The sequence below is a fragment of the Argiope bruennichi genome, chromosome 7 (assembly GCF_947563725.1).
Source record: "Argiope bruennichi chromosome 7, qqArgBrue1.1, whole genome shotgun sequence".
Taxonomy (NCBI): domain Eukaryota; kingdom Metazoa; phylum Arthropoda; class Arachnida; order Araneae; family Araneidae; genus Argiope; species Argiope bruennichi.
In genome coordinates this window covers 111,422,519-111,450,417 of record NC_079157.1, presented here as the reverse complement: position 1 = coordinate 111,450,417, position 27,899 = coordinate 111,422,519, and the positions used below count along the sequence as shown (strand labels likewise).

The window sequence follows — 27,899 nt, the reverse complement described above, 5'->3', positions numbered from 1 at the left end:
CTCTATTGTGGTGTTCTGAGGGACTATAACAGAAAATTAGACTATATTTAGAAGCATGCAATAAAAGATAAATATATTTCACTTCATGATATAATTAGGATAAATTTTTCTACTTCTGTAATAATTTTTTCCCCTTCTAACCAGTGGCATAACTAGATAATAAGGGTCTCTAACTGATGTTTAGAATGCGGTATTGTTAAAATTAAGTATGATTATCCACAATTATAAAAATACTTTTTGAGATGTTTAGTCATTTTTAATTAATTTCAAATATCTTATAATTAATTTATTCCTTTTTAGCCTTCAGATTAATGACATTTGTAAGTTGCAAGAGAGTGAAGTATTTGATGAAAAATCAATTTCATTAATATATTTAAGTTCTGGAAACTAGGACAGTAGAATAGCAGTATCTTTGCTATATAAATTTAACAACTTTAGTCTGGCTCTTCGCAATTAACTAGTCTTATCACTCAATAGTTATGCCACTGCTTCCGATTTTTCGATTAGCAGTGTAAAACTTTTCAGATTTGAATGGGAACTCTATTGCACTATTTTACCTTAAATCTAGGACAACCATTTTGATAGTTGTTGTTTAATAAAGATCCTTTCTCTTTAAATATTTGTTTCTCAGTTTATCTATAGATAAATTGTGGAATGATTAACAAATTTTGTGTATTTTTTAATAAAAAAATAATTATTCTATCATAAAATAATTTGATAGTAGCAGATTTTCTTCAGGCAAATCCTCAAAGTATTTCTGTGGTTGGGAAGAAAAAAAAAATAATCGCATTCAAATTCTTATTCAGGAATTAAACTTTTTATTACTCATTTTTTGTACTTATGAATTATATTTTTCTTTAAAAACATATTCTAACTTTTCATTTGTTATAAAATGTAAAGTGAAAGGAGAAAATAATGAATTGCATGTATACTTTCTCTGTATTTTAGTTTATTTATTTGTACAGTATATATGCCGTTGAATTAAAGCTGTTGACAAAATTTGTGGCTTTGTTTATTGCTATGAAAAGAACAATTATGTTGCAATATTCAGTTTTTAAAGAGCTAATACTTACTGATTTTTTTTTAATGTTGAGTAAAATATTTAGTATCTAAAAAAAGTATATTGCATGTAATAAAATTATCAATTTATATTCACTACTTTAGGAATCTGTTAAAACACACTACAAATTATAAAACCGGTTTTAAAAGATTTTCTTTTTCTATCTTTACCTTTCTCCACCTTCTTTCTACACTTACATATCAAGAAACTGATGTATCTAAGGAATTTTGAAAGAGATTAGAAATAATTGCTTGAATAATATAGCTTAAGGAAGGAAATTTATATTGTGCATAGCTATATATATATATATTTGCATCTTAGTTTAATTCATAAAATTGGCATTTAATATTAATTATTAAAATCGTCATTTATAAACAAAGAGTTGCATTCTTAGCAATGGTAATATATTGATTAAAATATCAGCTTCACAATATTTTTGTGAAGGTTTTGTTTGCCAATCACTTTGTGTTCTTATATTAAAATGAGTAAATCATCTGAAACAAATACACTTTATCCGATTTCAGTGTTTAAAAAAAATAATTTATTCTTCATATGTACAAATTGTTATAAAAAGGTAAAAATGATTGTGCATGTCTTTACATGGATTTCAATAGATTAAGGTTAAACAGATGTCTTATTGTAGGCCGTCCATGTGGGCAATTCTGAAAAAATTATGTAATGAATTAGTGGCTATTACACTCTTGGAAATGTAGATGTTTCTCAAACATGATTTAAATATACACAAAAATAATATTAGAAGAAAAATAATGTAATTATTTAGAATTTTAAGCATCAACATGAAGCTATTTAATATTCTCAATGCTGAATAATAAATAATACTAAAGTTAAGAAAAATCTAGCAGCAAGTATATAAAAAGCTATAATAGAACAAAAGTGAAAGAAAAAAAGTATTTTAGGGTGCAACAAGTATCCTATGCAATGCAACAATTTTAACTCAAGTGTGAGTTTATGTCTCATAGAAATTTTAAACTAAAATAAATAAGTTTTTTTTTTATTTATTTAGATCAATTATTGTTTTAATGAATTAGGATCAACTTTAGAATAAAAAAACGATATAATTAAATCACATGAATATTTCTAATATCAATTTGCCTTTCATAGGGTGACAATATAAGTATAAATGGATATAATATTTTAGCTCTATTATGACTGTAAATAAAAAAAAAAAATTTAATTACTCACCCATGGCTGTTCGATTTCTCCCATATGTGTAACTAGCTGTAATAATAAATGCAGCACTAAATATGTTGAAACATAAAAGTGAATAACAAACACTAAGTGATAATTATGAAGGAAACTTATCCATCAAGTAATTTCTTTTTCCAAAAATAATTTTCTCCTCAAAAAGGAAGGGGGAATCCCAGAGGTTAGTTTTCTTTTTGCAATCACGGTATAAGCCTTTTGGAACTATTTGAAATACATTATAATTTATTTATTTTTGTTTGTTTTATGATTATGTTATTATTTTTGTTTTTTTAGTTTTAAAATGTAAAGCTATGCTATAAATGGTTCAGATATTTTTCACTACGTTTTGGAATAAAAACATTTATTGGTGTAAATAATATTTAAATCAATCTTAGTTATAATTTTCAATATTATATCTTATTGATAAAATAGCAAATGTCTTGAGTTTTTTTGTAAAAATATGAATCTTGTTGAATTAAACAGTCAGTTAGTTAAAGAATTTATTAAAATCTTATAGACTTCTTAACTACATTAAAATCGAAAATAAGTATTTAAAAATAAAAGTTGCAGAAATTTCTTGTATGCCCAATAAAATTATGTATTGTCTAAAAATAGTATAATAGCAAGTCTCTGTCTAGAAAAATGAAAATTGATAAACTTGAAAACTCTTGATTAAATTAATAGAAGTTAATTTAGATAAGCTTTAAAAGAATTTAATGCTACAAAAAATTATTAACTTGAAACAGTAGAAATCATAGTGTAGATGCAAATTCTGAGACTGAGATTAGGATTCCTAACAATCACTCCGATTAATATAATTAAGAAAGAAATCTAAAATGATCCAATGCTTACCTTTTTCATCAAAGGAATGGTCAAAGCAGTACCAATCATAACAGATTTACGACATGCCCTTGACGCAAACATCTGATTAACTCTTGATGGTCGAACCATACGAGCCTGTGAGAGATATTTTTTTTTAAACTATCCATTCAAATACATACAAAACATACAAAAAAAGTTTATTTTATTCCTGATATCCTTAATTCATCATATTTAATACATATCATACATAATGTATCGTGATTTTGTAAATGACAAAACAAATTATAGATTCGTTTGAAACATCTCAGTGTGCTGTAAAAGAATTCTTGGCAGCAGAATATGTTAATAGAAAGAGCATGGGACTGTATATATATTATGAAATTTAGTTTTTTTTATCAGTGGTAATTTATATTGATTGGCCTATTAGTGGCAAATTGTCAGCAATTGAAATCATTACACCATCAGAAAACTACACTGCTGTTTACAATTAACAAGAGGACGCAATTAGCAAAATATTTTAAATAAATTTTATAAGAGAATTCTTAACACTTTACTGACCGGCCGTCGATTAATCGACGTTTTGTTCTCAGCGCTTACCAACCGGCCGTCGATTAATCGACGTTTTGTTCTCAGCGCTTACCAACCGGCCGTCGATTAATCGACGTTTTGTTCTCAGCGCTTACCAACCGGTCGTCGATTATTCGACGTTTGCTCCCCAGCGCGGTGAAATGGCATAGTATGTTCGAACCGCTACCGGTCGGTAAAGTGTTAACATGGAAAAGAACACAATAGAAGATGCAAAATAAAATAATATGAAATTGAATGAACAAAGAAATAAATAAATAAAAATAGAATTTTAAAATAATTATAGAGATTGCTGCATATCTGTATCTCTAAATTACCAGTAACTGTAACCCTGATTATAATGAAATTAATTTACAGTGACTATTTTTATACTACTTTTAAAGTGACTATTTTTATATCTATAAAGAGAAGAAATATGCAATGAATGAAACTTACAGGGTTATCTGTCAACATAAAGATCAATTCATCAACATCTGCAAAAGCAAGAACACATTAAAATCATTAAAACTAAAGATTGAAACATGTTATTAAAATCTAAAACTAAACAATGACAAAAAATGGTACTTTAGGGATATTTCAAAAGCAACAGTTAACAGCCACTAGAGATGGTGCAAAATATCACCATCCTATTAATGTATTAGGTGCCAAAAAGTATAAAAATGTAGCAGAAAGTGCTGTATTTGGATAATTCAGCATGCATTTTGGCAAATGTGGGAAATTTGATAGGTTGTATTCCTATTATTACCTTCTTTTCCAAACCTCCAGTTGTGGCTCACAGGAACTGATATTAATTGAATTCGATCCCCAGATGGATTTGCTTCATTGATTTTAAATTTGAAGCCATTCATTTCAAAGACATGCAGATTATCTATTAAAATGGTTTCAGAAATAGCAGTCAAGTTGAGTGATTGGGGTCTATAAAATAATTTCATATTTCAGTACAATAATAATGCACATAAAAAATTTTACTATCATATATGAGCCATTTATTTTGAAAATGGGTCAAGTCCATTTTTTGTCATTGCGGGATATTTAAAGGTTTGCGTTTCAATAAATTTAAAAATGTTGGTTAGTATTAATAGATATATTTTTTTGTATTTTGTGGAACCAGATAATGTAAGTTTAAAATCCAATAATATTTACAGTGTTGACTAAAAAAATAAGAGTTCGATTATAACTAAATGAACTTGCCTCACTTTCAAAATTAAAGAATTATTGCAATCATTCATTTAATTGGGAAATTAATTGGAATTATTTACCTTCCTCGTTGTGTTGTCAAATCGATAAGTTTAAATTCAAAATCTCGTTCTATCGAAGTTTTGTTGAACATTTTGTATGGTGCATCCCTTATAAATCTGATCCAGCATATAGTTAATCAATTCACGGTACCTCCATCGGTATTTTTCTTTCTTTTTAAAACCCCTTTTTCCAGAGGTTGGGTTGAAAATAAATTTCCATGTTCAATTTCATGTACTAAAAATTTATTATGTTTTCAACAATTTTGTATTACTTTATAGTAATCCTGAGGAATATGCAAGGAACTGGTTTCTAAATTGAGTAGTTACTGGATAGTTCCACTCCAAAATCACGATCGTTCAGTAGAAATGAATGTCCTGACAATAAAAATTTGTGATCAATGATATTTATTTCGTTGTCACTGGACTGAATAATCAGTGATGGAAGTAAACATTATTATCGACACACAAAATTAAGATATACTTTTTATTATAAAATACTGTACAACCACCGATTTTCAATATCAAAAATGGATAAATAGAAACACCCTAGATTACAGACATGATGTCAAACAGCCACATTTCCTTCACCATAGAGCAACCAGAGCTAAATTTTGCCGTAATATATTCGGTCAAATATAATTTCAATCTAAGATGGACTTGCACCACTTTCAAAATAAACAGATTTTCAATACTGCTAAGAGCTAAAACTTCCATCTTCAAAATACTAGAATATAAATATTTTTTTACTATAAATTTTTTACTCATACAGAGATTATAAAAATTTTTATCTATAACTGCCATTATCGCCATTTTTTTTCAAAAATGGACTTTCCCCACTTTCAAAATAAACAGCTCATATTCTAAATATTAAAATTGCATTTAAAAACAAATTTTTGCCAATTGTTAAATTTAATGCTAAATTTGGCAATTAATTGTCTAAAATAATATACCAATTAGGCCACCTAAAATAATACTATCAATTAAAATAATATTTGTTCAAAAGTAAAGTATAATTTTTTTAAAAAACAATATTTTAAAAATTTAGAAATTAAAAAGCTTTGTGGGAATCTGGTAGTAACCATTAAGAAAAAATTGGAGTAAATAAGCATATTTGTGCAAAAGAAACTCGGAAATTTTTTAAAAGAAAAGTATTTTTAAACTAATAAGCTGTATCTGTGAAATGGCAATTTTTTATGAAGACACCTTTCTATTGTAAAAAAGAGGAACAAATAGAAACAATTAGTTGAAATTCATATATATTTACTAATAATAAAAAAATTCCTTGTAAACAGCAATTATCAGAAAAATTAGTATATTTCCAAGAAACCCTATGCAAAGCCAAATTCACCATCAAATAAGGTTGCTTCATATTCTAAATTTTATTCAAGTATGCCAGCAGTAAATTTACTTTACTTAAACTAAAATTACATTTTTTTTTTAAACATATATATATAAAATAATTTAGACAAAAATTATGTTGAAATATAAAAAGAGGAAGTACATAATAAATAATCATTTCAAGTTTAAAAATCGAGTAGCATAATAAATTTTAATATTTGCTTACATTTATAATAATGTTACATTTATATTAAGTACAAAACTTTTTTAATACGAACTTTTATGACAACATTGAGAACCTCTTTTAGTTGCATTCTTGAACTATACTTACTGAAGCAACTGTTGTGTTTCAAGAACTGTTTCTTTCTGAAGCTGTTCAAAATTATATTTCTCATCAGTAGCATGCTGGTCAATGATGAAGAGATCATCCCCAAGCCTTGTAATAATAAAACCCAGGTTAAACTATATAAATGAAAAAAAAAAAAAAACAGAATTACAATGAAATAATTAATAAAATAGGTAAATATCCATATTTAGTATCATCCCAGTATTTACATAATTAAACTTTTGAAAGTATGTTTTATAGTACTATTTTCCTAGAATTAAAAAGAAAATCTCAAACCTTTTTGACTTTTGAAAAATATTTAGTAAAAAGAAGAAAAAAGCTAAAATATGCATTCACCATCTTTTTAAAATTCAAAACATGCTTAATCATATTATAAAATACTGTTAAGACAAAATGCATACCTTTGAAATTAATTTCAATGCTCACATTATTTATCAAAATATGGCAATATTTATTGAAGTATTATTCTAATTATGCTTCCTTATACTAAATAATTTTACAATCAGTAAAGGTCATTATTTAACATTAAATTACTAAAACTGACAATGCAGTATAGCACTTATAAATTCTAAATACAAACTATGTTACATATTTTAAATTAAATTTCCCTAATTTAGATTACTAAAAGTTTTGTAATATCCATCTAATGAACTTCTCCAATAAATGATACTAATATTAAAGCATTAAATGCAATACAATTCATTTTATCTTCAGTACTCAAACCTTTTATACTAAATTCTTTAAATTTAATTTTATTATTGGCCTGAAAAAAGAAGTTAAACCAAAATGAAAGAGTCAATTTAGTATCTGAAAATTTTATAATGCAGACAAAAAATATGTCACAACCAAGAATTTGGTTCTTTCAAATACAATAGATATAATGCATATTGCTCTTTCCCCTTATATTAGTAAATATGAATTCTGATTATAAAATATATATATAGTTAGAAAACATTAATACACTCTAGTTCATGTAGAAGTTAATTTACCTGTCCGATTATTGTCATTTGAGAAAAATGTTCTTTTCTATAAAAGAAAAAATATAAAAATATAAGAATGAAAATTTTTAATAAATGGTAATAAAAATGCAAGTCATTATTGATCTTATTTTAAGAAAACTCAAACAGACCTTATTTCCTTTTTTAGTTCTTCCTCAGCAGTTTGATTTTCAGTTGGAAGAATTTTTGATCGGAATTTTCTAAATTCACATGCTTTACTCTTATTTTCAAGATCACCTAAACCATAAAATATACAATAATATATTATAACATATTCATTTTATTCAGAAATATTTCATAAATTTAAAAATATTCAAATACTCACTTTCTTTTGCAAATTTCTGTCTGATCATTTCCATATCAAATGGAATGCTTTTATAATTTCTTTTACATTGTATAGGTTCATCAAAAGATGATTCCATAATTTCAGCAGATGAATTAATATTATTATCAACTTTGACATTATTTGAATAGATTTCGTTGTAATCAGTATCAACATCATTTGAAATTACTTCATTGTCTACCTCAGTTACATCTTTTTGATCAACAAGCATTTCTTGATTACTCTTTTTTGAATTATTAATTCCTTGAGAAGCAGAAAATTTCTCAATATAGTTTAAAAATTGTTTAGCATTCGATGATTTGTCATATTTCTTAAATGGAGGTTCTTTCATTAAAAGTGAAGAATTTTGGTTACAGTTATTTTTAGAAGATTTAGAAGGAAATCTAGCCATGTTAAGAACTTCAGAGAGTTTACTACTGCCAGATTTTTTGGGAGAGTTTGATTTAAACATTTTATCTTCATTCAGCGGCAAAGTCAAAGTAAAGTTTACATTTTCAGAAATTTTATTTGCAAATTTAGAAATACTCCCAGCAATTTTACTTGCAGGTCTCTTAATTTGTGTGCTAGATTCATACTGTTTTGTGGAAGATACCTCAACCTAAAAATAGGAACAAACAGTAAGTAAAGTAGAAAGATACAGGCCATGTCATAATTTTAACAAAAAATATAGAACATCAAAATATAGAAGATTTTCGGGGGTGATACAGCTATTACATACTTTACATAATAATAAAGCATTGTTATGTTCAAAGCTATTAAAACATAAAGAGAATATATTTTATAAAATCCAAGGCATTTTAAACATTTTTTTTAAACTTTTAATGCTAAATTACCTAAATTACTTTTCAAATATTTAAGTAAAAATAATTGTTATTGCTAGCATTCATTATATAATTCCAAGCAACAATTAATTACATTTAAAAACCTATCTTGTTAACAACTGGATTCTTGTAAAGATGGGCAGCAATAATTGGAATTTCACAATTTCGTGTAATCAAGTTTTATGTTTGGGCAGTTGCTCTGCTTAATCATTCAAATTTAAAATAATCAAGAATCAAATAAAGGAAACTCATTTAGTATTGATTTTACATTCAATGTTTAAACCTACATTTACCAAAGAGATTTTTAAAAAAGCAAAATTGGGGTATAAATTACTTTTTTTCACAAAAATGTATAGTTTAAAAAAAAGTTAAAAATGAATTATAACACAAAATAGCATGATTTCATTTTAAAATAGGTGATAACTTTAAACTAAATAATCATTTCAATAAGAATTTAAGTAAATAATAGTAGAATTTAACAAAGTACTGTAAAGAATAAAAATAATAATAAAAAAAGGCTATAAAATCAGCATTATGAACATTCACTCTGTGATGTATTCTAAATATTCATGTCTTAAAATTAATAACAGAATAAGAAAAGAAGTTTATTTTGCAGCAATGTATTGTATATTTATGATAATAAAAAGAATTTTTCAATATATATATATATAAAGGCTTCCAAACAAACTCAAAGACAAATTGATGGAATCAACAAAATTTTTACATTGGTAATTAGTTATCTTGGTACAAATTGTAAAATTAGTTTAATGAAAGTTTACATACCAAAGTTGAATTAGTTGAACAAGTTGTAAATGAGCAGTTTTGCATAATATTGTTTTGCAAAGATAAACACTCAGGATCATTTCCCACATCTGCTGAATCATCCCTTTTTTTACCTAATATAAATTGAAAATAGAAAAAAAAACTTATACATAGAAATTAGATATTTTTTTTAATGATTAATACACATATAATAAATAGCATCAAATACAATTTTATGCATTTACAACACAACAGTATGAAATAGATAAAAGACAAGTAGAAATAGATTATCTAGCAAAAATTTTTCAATATTTATAATAAGTGAAAAATTTTAGTATAATCTAAAAAAGACTTTAGATAAGCAACTTTTCATTAAAAATACCTATTTTACATTACTATATTGCTCAAAATTTGTCATTTATATCATTCTTTTACATTTGTCTAAACATGTTATGATCAAAATATAATGAAAATCAGTTTAAATTTGATATATTTTGAATGAATAAATAAAACAGAGGATAAAAAAGCATTTTTAATAAGTGCCATCATTAAAAATTTAATGTTTCAGTAATTAACACTAAATTCTGAAAATAATATGCCATTAAATAATAAATACTGATACTGCATAGAGATGATAAAGCAAAGCTCAATGATTATCTCACATGAGACACTTACTTATTTTTGTAAAAAAAATACATGCAAATTAAAATTAATAGGAATTTAATCTGTGAAATTGAAATAAATGAATACATACTTTTAAACAATGGTGGAAGTGGATTTTCTTCATCATCTGAAGATGGAAAACTAATTTGAAACTTCCTTTTCACAGAAGAATCTTGGTTACTCTATAAAAATATTCAACATTTAATGCAATATGGGATTACTGTATGTAATAAAAATTTATAATACATTAATAAGAATGCAAAAGAAAACAAAATAATTTTTAGAAAAAGTATGTCAGTTTTGAGGCAAAATAAGTTTGTAATTTAAAAAAAAAGCTTTAAAATTAAATTATTAATATTTTATACAGATTATGCTTACTCTTCTTTCCTAGGAGAACAAAGTCCTTTTAGTTTTTAAATTCTAAACTTAAATTAAAACTCAGCGTCTCTATTATCACAAGAAGAAAAATTCTGCTGTTGATAGATTCCACACACTTCCGATTGATCAAACAGATATTATGTACCATTAAAGATTTTTTTTAAGGTCCTACAAATTTTTGTTTCCTTATTCAATACATTTATCAATGCACACATTTTATTATAATTACATTTTTTTTAAGTGTAAAAAATTCTAAATTCTTTTAATAATAAAATATTTTTTTAAAAAAAATAAATTAATCAAAAATTGTTTTATAATTTTTCAGTTAAAAAAAATTTCAAAACATGCATAGTTTAAATAAAATCAACAGAATTTTAATGCATTATCACTGAATAGTATATTAAAAGTAAATTTAAAAAACTAAAGAGAAAATCTTAGAAAAATGAAAAATTTTCAAGCAATTAATGAAAATTAAGAAAATATAAAAGGCAGTTATACAACATTTTGACTTTAATCTGCCAAATGAAAGATCTGATAAAATTGCTCATGTGGATCATAAAAACAACGGGGCAAATCCTTTGCAAATTATGGTGAATAAAGTAATTATGCAAGAAAATGAGGAAATAAAAAGATTCTGACAGACCTACAACAGATTTACAATTAAAATTAGCACACCCTTTGAAAGAATAGGGAAAATCCAATAAGATGACACCATTTTGATCAAGATACTCTGATTTATAGCTGAGCTACAAGCACCGAAATCTTAGCAAAATTGAACTGTTGCCTAAATTTTTAACATTAAATACCGCAAATACTGTTTTAGCTACAATACATCAAATTAAAAACTGAATCTACAATAAACCATATCAGAATTCTAGTTCAGGAGAAGTTTAGTTTCTCATTTACAATACATCTCTGAAATCGGCAGCCTTTAAAACAGAAATTCGTCAGAAAGTATGCAAATTTAACAATGGTGAGAAATTGAATTTAGTGCATATCCACCAATACGAACTCTTTCAAATATGAATATGCAAATTAGTTTGCTCCCATTGTAATTATAAACTTATAACTTAATAAAAGTTCCACTTTACCTATTTGTCTCTAAAATTTGTTTCTCTGAACGTAACTAAAACAGCACGCTTAAGGTGGACAGGAAATTAAAATTAGAAAAAACAATAGTTTCTCTTGAGCTTTTAAACATTTTTTTATGAACGTCGACTTTAGTGATATATTGCAAATAAAAGACTAAATTTCTTCAGAACTAGACCATTGATATGGTTTACTATAGGCTTATTCAAAAGCAGACGGAATGAATACATTATATTTTTGGTAAGTTTGAAATATTATAGTTAGAGCAGTGTTCACCATTAAAAATTTTGGCAACAATTTGATTTGATATTTCGCCAAGATTTTTGTGCCTGTAGCTCAGATTTAAATCCAGATATTATGATGAAATTTCTTTAGCAACATTTTAAAGAAAAAAATATACATTTTAGAAACAAATAAAATGAATATATATATATTTCAGCTCTTAGCGTTTTGATGGTTTCATAAATAATTCTTCATTGAAGGTATTGAAATAAACAATATTAACATCAAAAAGTTTCACAACTGATTTTTTTCAATGCTGCTATTTTCAGAAGGAGTTTTTGCAAATCCAAATTTTATTATAAGATAAAAATTTTCTACAAAATTTAGGCCTCATCTCTGTCCACATCCAACTGCTACAAATCTTGCCAAGTAAAGTTTTTCATTTTCCAGTTCTTTTATTTTGTATACCTAATGATTTTTGATGACTCTCTTGTTTTGTAATCTTTTCACTTTTTCCTATACATAATGTATTTCAAATGAGTTGATTACTTTGTCCATAGCATCTTTCCATTTATTTTGTGAAATAGTTGTATCTTCCTTTCTAATTAATTCTGGAGTAATATCATTGATGGCATATACTTTGTAAGCTTTATATTTTGATAGCAGGCTTCTCTCCACAGTAAGCCGCTTGAAACCATTTTGATTCCCATTTTCTTCATCATTAGTTGTTTGTTCATCATTATTTTTTGTAAATTTTGTGCTTATATTTGTTCTTGAATATCAGGTTCCTAAGTAGTTTGTTGGTCTAATTTCTTACTTTTTCTTTGCCAATTCTTTTAGGTCATGTCTATTTTTTTCTGTATCATATATCCTATTCTGCAAAATTCCCAACTTTTTTTGTTTCTAGAATTTGCGATAAGGTTTTTCTTTTATTTTATTTAGAATTTATGTCTTCTGTTATTAAATATTTTGTAGAATGTAACATAACCAAATGATTTTACATGTCATAGGAAAGGTTTTCCCCCTCCCATTCAACAACTCCAATGGTTTCTTATCTTTACTTTTAGTTAGTGTTATAATGCATATGTACTCTATTGATGTAACAGTTTCTGCTCGAAATTCAAGAAATAATCCAGCATCATGAAAGCTCTCAATTTTTCGAATAAAATTTGGTTGGTGAACACTACTCTTGGGGAGTAATATACAGCTTTTTGTGTAAAATATTATTTTATGATGTTATTAACACATTCTGACCCATTGTCAATCCTTATTCTTTTTCTGCTGAATTCAGCTCATTATCTCTTTTACTTATTAACTTTTGTAGTACATTGGCAACGTCATCTTTGTTTTTATCAATTCAACAAAATATCTTCTAGAAATTTGGTGGATGACAATCAAAATGTATTTCTTACTGTCTAAGGATGCTATTTTCATTAATCTACATTAATCAATGAGTAAGATTCTAATGAACTTTTGTAGTCTCTGAATATGAAACTTCATATGGTGAGTAAATCATTTTCCCTTTGATATAAGAATCACAAATTTCAAGCTTTGCTTCAAGCTTAATTTTTCTAAACATATATTTGGATAACATTGCTTTTAAATATTCAAAATTGACATGGCCAAATCTTCTGTGTCAAATTTCATATGCATTTTCATTACTTTAAAATAAAATTCATTTCTTGTTTCAGTTTTTATTAGAATCAAAAATATAAAGGATATACTTTTCATAAGCTTTCCTATGCAAGTTAATTTGCCATCTTTACTATAAATGAATGCTCCTCTCACATAATACTTCAGTTTGTCTTTTCACTATGCTTGGCACTGATAATATATTGCATCTTAGTTTTGGTAACATTCTATAAGGTATTGAAGCAGTTCTCTTTCTGTTACTGTTTTGCATTATTCATTCATACATTTGGTAGCATATACCTTGAATTCTTGTTAAACACCCATTAACACAAGATATCACAAGGCAATCAACAACAACTGAGAAGATGCTTCAATCATCTTATATTAATTGAAAAAGGTAACATTTTAAAGGGGTGAAAATATATAAATTAGGCACAAACAAATACAAAACAGAATTACATCCAAAACATGAAATTTATGCTAAAATAAAAAATTACATATATAATATCCAAGAGTTGAATTTTTAGGAAATAGCTAAAGATTGAAAACAATGCAACAATTTTACCTGTTCTTTTGAAATATGGGCATATTTTACATACATATCTGTCAGCAGCTTTTTAAATTAATAATTTTTTCCAATTAGTAGCATAAACACATTATCTGTCATAATTTTCAAATGGTAAGATAAAGGACAGGATTGCCATTATGTTTTATGATCCAATCAGCTTTTTCATCACTCCTCTTTCTCTAAGTAAATAAGATCAAACTCACTCTATATATATGCTATTAATAATTAATTTTAAATCATATAATCATTTTTAAAAAATTAAGAAAATTACTTACAGTTAATTCTTGTTTGTCTGAATTCTCTGGTGATTTTGTTGGAGAAGGGACTTTAAAATGAAGGAATAAAATAGTTTTGAAGTTAGAATTTCAAGCAAAATACTTCACAACATTATGAGTTTCAAAAAAATGCAATGTATTAGTTATATAAATGGTAATTTTTTTAATTAATGAAAAAAAGAGACTACTAACCTTTTTCCTTAGGTGAAACAAATGATAGGATTGAAGCATTCATTTGAGCAGGTTGTCTACCATACATTCCAATCAGAGTTGCCTAAAAGTTGATTATATCACTAATTAGCATATTATTAAAACAAACAAATTCATTCCAGTTTAAGCAATTTATTTGGAAGATCTTTCTTTATAATAATATTATAAATGAAGAGCTGAAATCTGAATCTAAATGCAAAGAAGCAAAAGAAAATAGATTTCCTCAAATATTTTAATAATTAATTAACAAATAATTAGTTTTAAAATGATCATTACTGTTCACACTAACCTTGATTAAAGCAAGTAAAACCTTTTCATCTGGAATAAATATCTGCCGCTTGTCAGGTGTAACATTCACATCAGCACATCCTGATAAAAAAAAAATCATAATACAGGATTTAAAAGAATTATTCAAATGAAAATCATTGTATATATTTCACACAATCCATGAAGATAAGATTCTGAGTTCGTTAGTAAATTGTTATTGATAAAAAGTATTTATATATAAATCAATTAAATTACATCAAACAAATGCTTTTATGCATTACATTACAAAATAAAACAAATAAATAAATATTATGAACTTCTTTTTTTTTTTAAATTTCTAATGCCTTTCATTCAAGATTCTGTTAAAGATCTGCAAATATGTAATCAAAATACATATACAATATATTGTTTCACTGATGCATGAAGCATAAGTTAATTTTATGGGTTTGATTGATTAAAACAGCAAAATTAAAACTAATTTGTTAATTTTAGCTCTAGATAAAAAAAAATTAAATACTGTAAATGATATTAAATAATGATAAAAGGTGTTTTATATTTATAAAGATGTTACTTTATCATTCTATAAAAACAATTTTTGGATTAAAAAATAAAAACACTAAAATTCAGGGATCAGGAAAAGTCAAGATTTAGTGATATCTGAGTCAAAAGAAAATAAGCAGGATACTAATCTTTATTTTAAAAGCTTTGTGCACACGTAATGTTCATAATTTTCAGCAGTAATTAACAAAATATAAATAAGTGTTGCTGTTCAATTAAAGATATTCCAGATTAGAGAAGAAAAGGAAATTAAAATAATGAAATTTATGATACTGGATTTATAAAAATAAGATTAAATTTAAATTATTTTCTAAGAAAGAAAAATTAGGAATGATTTTTGGATTAATTATATTTAAAAAAATAAATATTTCATTTTTACAATTCATTAAATAGCAAACTGAACACTATATAAGATAATAAATTGATTTTTTTTTTTTCCATTTTAACAACACTTAAACAAATTCTTAAAAAGTAATTTATATAACAAAAAAAATTAATAAAATAAAATAAATAAATAAAAAAATGGATTCATACCTTCATTTAAATTAATATTCAATAAGACAAATGGATATTGGTTTTTGTTAAACATGTGATATACTTCATTAATTAATTTTGATACCTGGAAAAAATAATGCAAATTAAAATTGAAAAGTGAACAATATATGTAATGCTAACATTAATTAATAAATAAAAATGTTTAAAATTGAGCATAATTCAAGCAACCAAAATTTAAACATTGTTAATATTAAAAAAAAAAACACCTCTAAAATATAATCTTGATAAAGTAATATTAATAAATCAGCTGTTTAATATAAAAAATATATTCCAACCATTAATTTTTTTTAATGTTTCAGTTTTACATTTGGGGGGGGGGGGGAGGAGAAATGATAAAGATGTTAAAAACCTTGGGTAAATCACATGGTCGTCCATTGATAAAGTAGAACTGTCTGTCAGTAGAACTTCTTCCTTCTCCATGAATGCTATTTGAAATATATCCTTCAAGTCTACAAAAAGAATGTTAGGCATAATAACAAAATTAATAACTTCCAATCAAATAATAATCAGACATTAGAAATCAGGTATTAAAACTAAATATAGCACAAGTAAATTATATAAATATGATTCCATCTAACAGGCATTTATGAAATTAGAAATAAGCAATGATATTACAGATTCTCATTTCACTATTTTAAACAAACTTCAGTGTGCGAAAATGAAATATGTTGCACCATGTCACCATATGTTATATGTCACCAAATATTATCATGTGGAAGTGAATAAATAAAATATGGCATATAATATATTGCAATTATTAATACTGGAATAATAAGGCAATTGAATTTTTATAACATTTAAAAGAAGAGCTATATTTCATTTTGCTTTTGTATTTTATTTTGCTTAACTCCAACTTCATACCTATTTAAACATGTAAGATTATAAGTTATAATAATGTGCTAATTAGATCAACACATCTAAAAACATTAAATTTTGCTTTTAAAAACCAAACATTGTTGAGAGGAAGCAAGAATTCTCATCTTACTATAAGTACAAAATAACTATCATTGTTCAATTTTATCTAAAAGTTTTAGTTAAAAGTTAAGACAAAAATTAGAAAATTTTAATCTCAAGCACAAAAAAAAAAAAAAAAAAAAAAACTACAGTTAATTTTTAAACATTTATAAAAAATATTTACAGATATTTTATTCTAAGGACATAGCTAAGTATTATAAAAATACAAAAGATGCATTAATCAATTCATTCAACAGCATTTCTTAAATTTTCCCAAAATAGGCATGGTTTTTACATTAGTATTTAATATGAATGCAAAACAAAAAGTAGACACTTAATTGTTGGAATGTTAATTAAAGAACAACAATTAATTGGAAATGAATGATAAAATTTAGAAAAATGCTCAAGTATTCATTTGCAGGAAAAAAAATAATAATAAAGAAAGAAAGAAAAAGAAACAGAGGGGGGGGGATGTCATACTTTTAAAAATGTAATTTAATAAAGTATGTATAAATTAAATACACATTTATTTAATGAAAATTGACTTACCTAAATGTTTTACTTATTTCTGCAGAGGATTCAGGAAGAAAATATTCATCCAAAATTTCTTTAGAAGGTGAATGTTGAACTATTTCCATTAACTGCTTCGTCTATGTATAAATGTAATAAGTTAAATAATGAAACAAATTTAATGAAAAACATTTCAACATACTCTTATTTCATTAAAAGCTTCACATAAAGTAAGAAGTTTGCTTTAAAGATAACTTCGATTATTAATTTTATTAAAAAAAAGGATTTTTTAAAATTTCATTAAAAATTTAATAATATTTCTTACAGTGTATACACATCATAATATACTCTTAAAGATGGGGGGGGACCTCAATAAATTATAATTTTATAATATTTTTCTTGAGAATATTTTCATTAGATTTGTCAAAGCAGATTAAAAAAAAAAACATTTTATATACAAAGTCACTAAAATTAAGCAATATATCATACAAAATTCTCTTCTATCAGAGAGAATACTCTTTAAAGTAATAGAGTAAAACATAGAAATAGAACAAATAAATTGAATACAATTATTAATTACCAGAAATGAATTGTTTCTATTAAAACTACACTTAAAATCTAACGAGTAATGAAAGATTACTTTTTCTTCAAGATAAGCCTCTAATGTATAAAAAAAATATCACATATAACAAAATAAAAATTTATAATATTAAGAAATGAAAACAAAAGACATTATAAAAATGAAATTAATTTTAAATTTTTAGAAAACAGAAGCTAAAATAAAATCGAAAACTGTCTAATTCTTTTAATAATTTGGATATTTTTTTGATGTCACTGGATTTTTTTTGGGGGGGGGGTCTAAATAAACATACCTGTTTATCACCAAATATGGAAACTATGTTATCTTTTAAACTTGGACAATTATTTGTGGATAAAACTACAGACTTCCTTCTAGAATCAAAAGAAAAGTAATTAAATCAGAAATGGAATACTGTGAAATAATACATATAATTATTTAACACAGCTTTATGACTAAAATACACAACAAGATCTGTAATAATAAAATTTTAAAATTGTATAATACAGGGTTAGCAAGAAATAAGTTACTCACTTCAGAGGGCTCTAAAATGTGTTCTATTAATTCAAATGAGATAAAATTGGAACTACAGATTATTGAGATGATGTGCTTCACATTTATTAAATAAAAAAATAGTACACAAATTCACCGTTAGATGGCATTTTAATACACATAAAACCATTTAATATGGTTTATAATTGTTAAATAAAGTAAAATTAAAATTGCTCAATATGTCCTCCTTCATTTTCAATAAATACTCAAATCGGAGAACCATATTTTCTATAGATGAACGTAGTGAGTCTGCCGGAATATTAAGAATATGGTGCCGAATGTTGTCCTTTAGATCTGGTAGAGATGGTGGCCTTTGACAATAGGTATTATCCTTCAAATAACCCACAACCAAAAGTCGCAAGGGGTAAAGTCCGGCGAGCCAGGAGACCATGCTATTGGGAAATGACAGCTGATAACTCATGCTTCTGTGAAATGCTGTATTAACAATCGCATTATAAGACGATCAATATGAGGTAGTGCACCATCCTGCATGAAAATGATGTCTTGAAGGCATCCATGCTGTAGATGAGTTGGGATTACAAAATCCCTCAGCATATCATGGTACCTTTGTCCTGTGACGCAACAAATTTGGATTCCATTTGAAGTTATCTCTTCAAAGAAATACGGTCCAGTGATAAAGGTAGCTGTAAAAATGTGGAGATTGCATTTCCGAAGACAGAACCCGCGATGTTAGGGTCCGTAGTCGCGTAACATAACCACTAGACATAACCAGTCCGGAGGCTATTAACTGGCTTATGAAGCTACCACCACAATACTCCCCCACTAGTGAGTCGACGGAGAGACGAACGATATTAACGCGCCAAGCGTTATGGTGAGTTTTTGCTGTTAAGTGGTGATGTTGGCTGTTGCGTAAAGTCAGTCTGCCGACTTAATTTTTTGGTTGCTACGTCAAGTGTGTCTGACGACTTTTTGCAGCGTCAAGTGAGTTTGTCGACTTGCGTTGGTTGCTTTTTTGTTGCGGGTAGATGGCGCCATGACAGCTGCACGAAGGTTGCGCTTTTTAGTTCAGAATCAAGGTCACCAATGTGGAAATTGCATTTCCGAGGACAGAACCCGCGACGTCAGGATCCGTAGCTGTATAACATAACCACTAGACAAAAGTGATCACCTCATTCCGGAGGATGTCTTATGAAACTCCCACCAGAAAATCACACCATACTGTCAATTTTTCAAGATGCAAGGGTTGTTCCTGGATAACGTGAGGGATTTCCTCGGCCTAAATTCGACAGTTGTGGGTGTTAACTTGCCCATTGAGGCAAAAAAAGGCTTAATCACTCCACAGAATGATCCATGACCAAGTTTTGCTAATCACCATTCGAGCAAGGAACTGAAGTGCAAAATTTTTACGGACCTCGAAGTCCCCATCCTGCAACAGGTGCACAGACTTGATTTTGTATGGATAAAAATGCAAAATCTGCAGTACGATTTTTGCATATCCAGAATTTGAATAAGGCATATCCAGAACACGGGAAACAACTGGCAAACTCACACTATTATGCGGTGACTAACTGCTGGCTTCAATGAGCACGGTTGCAACATTTTTGACGCTGAAAGACGGGATTCCCCCCCCCCCCCTCTATTTGGAAGAATGCCAAGTTGTCTAGTTTTTTTCAAATTTCTGTATCATCTTGCGTAAGGCACCTGGAGATATTGGACTTCTTCCTATCTGCTTCATACGACGCAATTCCGTTAGCGTTGCAACGGAATTTTGTTGGTTCTGGTAGAACAATTTCACCAGAAGCGCTTTTTCTTGCAACGAAGGCATGACGAGCAGAGGAGAAACTAATGTTCATGCAGAATCCACATTCTTTTTATCCAAGGAAAAATGGTAATAGATATGCGCTGTAATGCAAATTATGTTTCAAATATATGCAAATAAAGGCTATTTGTGTTACAGCGCCTTCTGTTGGTGAATTTTTGTATTAATCTTTTTTAAATTAATAAATGTAAAGCACGTCATCTGAAGAATCTGTAGTTCAACTTTTGTCTTATTTGGACCAATAGAATGCATTTTAGTGCCCTCTGAAGTGGGTATATTATTTCTTGCTAACCTTAATCCGTACTTAATGATTATGCTATACAAATTTAGAAAATATATGCAAAACCATTAAGTTATAAACAAAAATTATATATTGCTACATAATGTTGATTTACATAGATTTTTTTTTTTAATTATAAAAACATCCAAATCAAGCATTCAAACCATCCAAATAAGTTATAAATTTAGAATTACATTAATTTTAATTTTTAAAAATTATAAACATTTAATATTATCCAGCTAGAATTAAATGAATTCCATTTTTTTTACCCATTTTCAGAAGTATTACAGCAAGTAATTCTCTTATTAATACTAATAAGGCAATATGCAGTTAAAAGCTGGATCATTTTCAAATATTCTTTGCGAAGATGACGTAGAAATTCTTTGTGACGAACAGGAAAAGTAGTAAAAATGTTTTTTAGTGTAACAGTCGTTCCCACCTAAAAAATAAATAAGGTTCGATTGGGTAAGTGTGTAAAAAATTTCATAAAAATCATAAATTTATCAAGAATTTAAATGATTCTGTTAGCAATAATTTAGCTCTGTTATAAAATTTCAAAATGTTCTTTAATTACATATAATTTTTGAACTAGTACATAAAAATTCTTGAATTGATTATTCGCATAAATGTAAAAATTTTGCAAATATGGAGATATAGATGCATGTTTCATTCTTTAAGCAATAAAAATGCTTTTATCTTAAAATAAATGCATATAAGAGCAAAAAATATAACTTAAGAATACTAACATAGGGAAAAAATAAGACAATCCTGCCTACATTATAAGAGCATTCTTTTTTATTTGTTAAATTCATTCATCAAGTAAAATTTTACATTTTTACATATTATTACAATGATAAAAGAAAAAAATAACTATGAAATTATACAAAGAAATATTTGTAATGAAATGAATTGACTTTTTTGTCTTTGTCATTCAAAATTTTATTTATTGAAACTTAATATCTTTGAAAAGAAATTATTAAATTATTACATCACATGGAAAATTCAAGATTTTTTTTTTTTTTTTCCCATTTTACTACACTAATTTCATTTTGGTTAAAGAAAGGAAATTAGTTCTTCCTTTTATTAAAAAAAATTGAAAAAAATTAAATGAAACTGAAATAGATTAATAAATTCTTCATTTTAACCATAGTTAACATTTGCTACCTCATGAATTCCATTTACAAATATTAGAGCATTAAATCTCAAAAACAACATAAAACTATACCTGCCGATGTGTTGGGACACTTTTAATCAAAATACCATTATGATCAAAAGTTAAAGTAGTTCCAACTTCTGAGTCAGCATCACGAGTGGTTACTTCAAGATCACTTATAAAAAAAAATAAAAGCAGTAAATGAGAGGGTGCACAAAAATTTAATGATACAATTTCCAACATTCAATTCTGATTATGTTGAAAAGTGTTGATTATCAGGATAATTAAAAAGTCCTGGCGTTATTACATAAACTAAGCAGAATAAGAACATTTTTTAAAACATATTTTTACTATTGTAATATAAAATTGATTTTTAAAAGATTTTTCATTATGCTTTACTTTTTTTTGTCTTTAAGCCAAAAAATCATATTATATCATATCAAAGTACATTATTATTATTATGGAGCCATGGTAACAAATTGTTCTACCAGAACACATTAATCAATTGATAGTTAAAAGTAGAAAATTGTATCATAGGGAAATATTGTAAAATAGATTATTGAGAACACATTCTTGCACAAAATTCAAATCACATCAGGAAGTTAGTGAAAAAAAAAGCACTTATAAAATTCCATCTTCACAAATACGAAACAAGTTAAGTAAAAGATTTTAATAAAGATTTTTAAATGATATACCTGAGAGCACAGAGGGAGCTTAAAGCTTCTCCCCGAAATCCAAATGTTGAAACAAATGGTACATCTGAGAAATCAGCTATTTTGGAAGTATGATGCTTAAGAGCTGTAATTGAAAGCATGATAAATTTACTAGGGAAAAAATTAATTTTTCTATAGATTAATAATTTCTGTAGATACTACGATTCAAATTTCAACAGATTCTCTTTTGTTTTCTTCCCCACTTTCATAAAATACTTTAATAAAATATTTCTACATGCAAAATATTTTATGAAATTTTAGTGCATTAAAATTTTTTAAAAACCTGTTTTCTTGTTTATATCAAATTTAAATATAAGAGCTAATATTATTTCAGAATAAAATGTGTTTTCTCCCACTTTACATGTTACATTCAAGCTCTTATACTCAGAAGTCATATTACATGCAAGAATTTATACTTAGATGATGATAAAAATTAATTTACTTTTTATTCTTTCAAGCAGTATTTTATAATATTGTAAGAATATCCAATAAAACACTTCTACTACTAAAGTCATTGCTATTTAAATAATAATATTAATTACTTTAAATAAATATTATTTTAAATATATCTTTTGATAAAAATATTATTTTAAAAATATTTTTTATAAAAATATTATTTTAAAAATATTTTTTATAAAAATATTATTTTAGACATTTTGTTTCATAAAAGCAAACAGTGAAAGATACTTACTTAAATTTTGAAAATCACAAGCTTTAACACCTTTGCCATTATCACTAACTTCAACTAATTTACGACCACAGTCTTCTAATTTCACTTCTATTTTTTTTTAAATGAAAAGAAAATAGTCAATTTAAATTTCATTCAATATTAAAAAAATTACAAAAAAGTTTCTAATTACTTAAAAATAAGTAAAAGATTATATATATATATATATATATATATATATATATATATATATATATATATATATATATATATATATATATATATATATATATATATATATATATTATATATATATATATATATATATATATATATATATAAAGTATTTACAGCAAAAAATAAAAGAGCTTGATTTTAGAATTAAATAAAAATAAATTTACATTTAATTTACAGAAAATAATAAACCATAATAAATTTAAAAAGCACCTGAACAACTCAATATAAGAATATAAAATAAAATTAATATGGAAATAAAGTTAAGAGTTTCTGCTAATCAGAATTGATTTAAAATTAAAAGTACATAAACAAAAAACTCATTACAAATAAAGGAAAGCTGGAAATTTTTTTCCCTAATCAATTTATTATAAATTTCAAGATTATGAAATGTTAATATGCAAAATATATTTATTTCCATTTTTAGAAAGGCTATTATTCTTTCTGTACACATAATCTAATTTAAAAAATTCTGTAGTATCATATTTTTTTACAAACAGCAGGTGATAATTCCATGTATAATAAAGTAATACTGCTGTTAATAAACTTATATTCAGTGTTATATAAAATTAATTTATGATAGCTCTTCAGATAGAAAGGAATAGTACCATAGAAGACATTTTGTAAAGGTCGAAATACTCCTTATTTATCTACGAAAGATATCTCTGTTTACTTATTCTCATATAAAATGTGAGATACTTAATTCAAGTACATATAAAAAGTTTTAATTGAAGTATAAATTTAATTATATGAAATGAAACTCATAACAGTAATAAATAATAATAAATAATATACATATAACATATAAATTGATGGACAGGATATAGCATGTAAATTGATGTATCTCATTACCTATTAATTTAAGATTCCAAACCTGTTAATCAATCCATGTCTAAAATTGCACTGCAAAGTACACTTATTCATCTTCATTTGGATAAATTACATAATAAGAGAAATAAAAACATAAATAATGCATAATAAAAAAGTAATGTTTTCTCTTTAAGGATATTACAATTAAATGGATTATGAATAAGCTGTTGCCTAAATTATAATAATTTCATAAAATAAATCAAAAGAAAAGTGCAGGGAAAAGAAAGAGAAAGACTGAGACTGCCAAATGATTCTTATTGCCAGGGTTTTAATAACATCTTTATGAAATAAAAAACATCATTTATTCCAATATTTTTTATGTACAAATAAAACATTTGGCCTTTGGTTGCTAATTTTTATTTTTGCTTAACATTGAAGTTTTCTATATTTTCTGCCAGGTGAAATAAAATGGAGGTAATAACAGAATAATAATAGTAAATAATAATAATAATATGCCAGATGGGTTGAAATAAATCCTTCCTAAATTGTCACAAAAAATTTGATAAAAAAAAAAGGTTTATATCATTATTTGGATCGAATCATCTAACTTTTAATCAACAGATATAACAAAAAAATACGCAAGTTTTTGAAGCAAATGTAAGGACTTTGACAACCCTTTAGAGTTGTCTTATTGATATTTGATGATCTGAGAGCTGACTGCATGTAACAAAACTAAAGTGATTTCTTTCAAATTTAGATATGAGGGATTAAAATATAGTGTTGGAATTTAATAATTTATTCCAAGAATGCATAAATAAAGCTGTATAAAGAACTGATCTGTTATATTAATTTGCAAAGATTCTTACTGTGCTCCAGAAAATATTAATGCTTCATTAATGAGTAATGCCACAGAGTTTTCTATTCATTTTCAATTTTATTAAAGCACATAATAGCACAGTCATAATTTAAAAGAAAAAAAAAACACTATATAGATACTTGATTCTTATAAACTCTGAAATAAAATTGCCACTTTAGTGCTCTGCTTAAAATAAATAAATAAAATATTATTATAGTCTGCATATTTTCTGTAGGCAGTTCAAGGTCACATTTTCTACCGCCTTACTGGTACCAGACAACCAATAACGAGGTAAAAAATGTGACCTTAAACCGCCTACAGAAAATACACAAACTATACTTACCTATTGTTGTAGCACCAGCATCAATACTGTTTTCCACCAATTCTTTTACTGCAACAGCTAGGGTTAAAACAACCTGTCCAGAACAAATTTTATGAACACTAGTTCGATCTATTGGCCTAATACTTCCCGATTCCATATTAAATTTTTTTGTACTTTTACAATAGATAAATAATTTTCATAATATTGATCATCTCCTATAAAATAAAAGGAAATGTTAAAATAGGAAATTTAATATAGTAATATAAAAAATGAAAATAAATATTATAATAGCATATCTTTTGAGTGAAACAAAACAATTTCATAAGAACAATTATAATAAGCACAATTTTGTAAAGTAATACTAGATAATATAATATTTTTAATGGCAAAAACTGAATAAATAGTAATTCTAATATTTTTTTTTTAATGTAATGTTTTATAGAACATAAAATTTTATCAATGTATAGTCACAATGAATAAATTTTTAATGTAACTGTTTACCACAAAAAAGAACAGCACTAGAGGAATGTGAAAGCATATGGTTTGCGCTGGTAAATGATTATGCAAATTAAAAATGCGTTCTTTTTTTAAAAAAAATAATACATATTTATATGAATTTATCTTGGGATATGTGCATATTTCTTGTTGACCAATTTAGGACAAAATTATACATGTTAAGTCTCGTTACACTTGCAGATAGCTAGAATGACCAAAATAGTTCTAGGTATAGTAAAAAACACTAACATTTCTTTTAAAAAAAATGATACTTATCAAAAGCATGAGATAATATTCACAAATAGACTAAAAACAATTTTTTTAAATATTGCAAAGATTTCAATGTGAGTCAGAAGACAAGAATGATTTTATTGATTCAGGTAATGAAATTTGCAAGTTTCACCTTTCAAGATCCCAACTTTACAAAATGTATTTAAGAATAATATGTTTGAACTATAACTAAACTCTCTTACTGTTCTGAAAATCACATTGATCCTACCAATTACTGTCACATTTAGAGAGATCTTGCTCAAGTTTGAAAATAATAAATATTTTGAGATCTGGAATTAGTCAAGAATGAATTACTTCCTTATATACTCTATCTACTACATCCAAATAATTAAAATTAATTAAATCATCATTGAATATACTAATAATTTGAAATTCTGAATTGTATTTTATAAGTTTATAAAGCAATTATTTTTGTTATTTAGATTTTATTATTATTTATGTGATTAAAATACTAACTTCCTAAAAATAATATATTTATTTAGCATTTCTAACTCTACTACACTGATTTGTGTATTATAGTTAATCCAACTACAGGCGAACTTGTCAAATGCAGCGCGGAACTTTATTTGTTTGAGACTCGTTAACCGGAGGACGCTTGAACCCCCCATTTGAAGTTGAAAGGGGGGAGCAGTGGGGGGAAGCAGCACTGGAGGACGGATTTCATTCCGGTAGTGATGGAAATGGGGGAATCGATGTATGGTTGCTTACGGAAAAGCTTTTTTCGCCAAAATTTGAAAATTTATTTACCCGCCAAGAATGAAGCGCATTTTTGGAATGTATAGGGTGGAGTGTGGACGAATGTCGGTTGGATCTATGATGAAGGCAGACCTTATTTATGCACGATCTTTTTTAATAAAAGAATAATACCGTGTTATAATATATTTATTTTTGCTCATAATTACGTTTTAGGAATCTAATTTTTGACTAGAAATTAATGTTGACTGTGGCTGAGTACAGTGGGAACTTGGGAAAGCTGAATTTTCTACAGGCGCCTTCTATTTATAATTAATTAAATGGCAAGAAACTAATATGTTAACTCATAATTAAATTCTATCTTCTATTGGTTTGTTAAATGAAATTTAAAGTTTTCACAAAGTAATGGAATGAATTTACAAGTTTCATTTAAATTCTTAATGGAAGCTAAAAATGATGCTTTATTTGGAATACAAATTCGATGTAGTTTTAATTTTATTTCTTGCAATTTGCTGTATTCATTGGAAAGTATTTTAGTTTTTTTTATACTATTAATTTTAATGCCCATATTTTGTTTGTTTGTTGTTGTACAAAGCTAAATGTTTTTTAAAAATTAGCTAAAAAATTTTTAAATGATGCTTTTAAAAAATTATATATATTTTTACCTAATTAAGTAATAAATTAGTGTTATAGAACATTTAAAACATTTTTTATAAGATTTTGTTATTTGCTAGTATTTATAGTAGCAATAAAGCATTTATATTTTGTGGTCTAAAAATTGCAATAGTAAAAATCTGTAATCTCTTTCTTGCAGTTTTGTCCATTCTTTTTTTTTTTTTTATTTTATTTTAATGTTGATAATGTGCATGATGAACTCTTTAAAATTTGTTTTCAAATTGAATAATTCATACTTGTAAAAATATGCATTGTAAAGATATATATATATAATTTTAGCTAAGTTTTTGATAAAATATGGCTTATTCTCTGTTAAGAAAGTATGATAACCAAAAATCCTCAAAGGAATCATCAAAATATTCAATATTTTTTATTTAATAAAAACTAATTTTTGTTTTGTT

General features: G+C 25.9%; 1 protein-coding gene across 2 annotated transcripts; it reads right to left on the bottom strand.

The window, feature by feature from the left end:
* Positions 1 to 1,584: 1,584 nt before the first annotated feature.
* Positions 1,585 to 26,702, bottom strand: LOC129976574 (mismatch repair endonuclease PMS2-like). Of its 2 annotated transcripts, XM_056090208.1 has the most exons (24): positions 26,587 to 26,702; positions 25,366 to 25,559; positions 23,147 to 23,233; positions 22,438 to 22,540; positions 21,815 to 21,917; positions 20,859 to 21,028; positions 18,273 to 18,351; positions 17,440 to 17,540; positions 16,286 to 16,385; positions 15,916 to 16,000; positions 14,846 to 14,925; positions 14,539 to 14,620; positions 14,347 to 14,396; positions 10,274 to 10,364; positions 9,541 to 9,653; positions 7,919 to 8,534; positions 7,725 to 7,830; positions 7,585 to 7,621; positions 6,581 to 6,711; positions 4,419 to 4,588; positions 4,109 to 4,146; positions 3,119 to 3,223; positions 2,264 to 2,299; positions 1,585 to 1,722 (listed from the first exon to the last, which is right to left on the bottom strand). In XM_056090208.1, exons 2-24 carry the CDS (start codon positions 25,499 to 25,501, stop codon positions 1,657 to 1,659), a joined length of 2,685 nt encoding a protein of 894 aa, XP_055946183.1. In that variant the 5' UTR covers positions 25,502 to 25,559; positions 26,587 to 26,702; the 3' UTR covers positions 1,585 to 1,656. The 2 variants fall into 2 exon arrangements, with proteins under 2 accessions (XP_055946183.1, XP_055946184.1); XM_056090209.1 differs by lacking the exons at positions 1,585 to 1,722; positions 2,264 to 2,299 and adding an exon at positions 2,337 to 2,488.
* Positions 26,703 to 27,899: the final 1,197 nt, after the last annotated feature.

What these genes read in the sequence shown, in the direction of transcription:
- LOC129976574 (XM_056090208.1), bottom strand. Translation starts at nt 25,501, where the DNA reads ATGGAATCGGGAAGTATTAGGCCAATAGATCGAACTAGTGTTCATAAA. An exon ending in AGCTCCCTCTGTGCTCTCAG is followed by an intron (nt 21,918 to 22,437) that starts GTATATCATTTA and finishes TTTTTTTATAAG; the next exon opens with TGATCTTGAAGTAACCACTC. An exon ending in GAATATTAATTTAAATGAAG is followed by an intron (nt 14,926 to 15,915) that starts GTATGAATCCAT and finishes TTTTTTTATCAG; the next exon opens with GATGTGCTGATGTGAATGTT.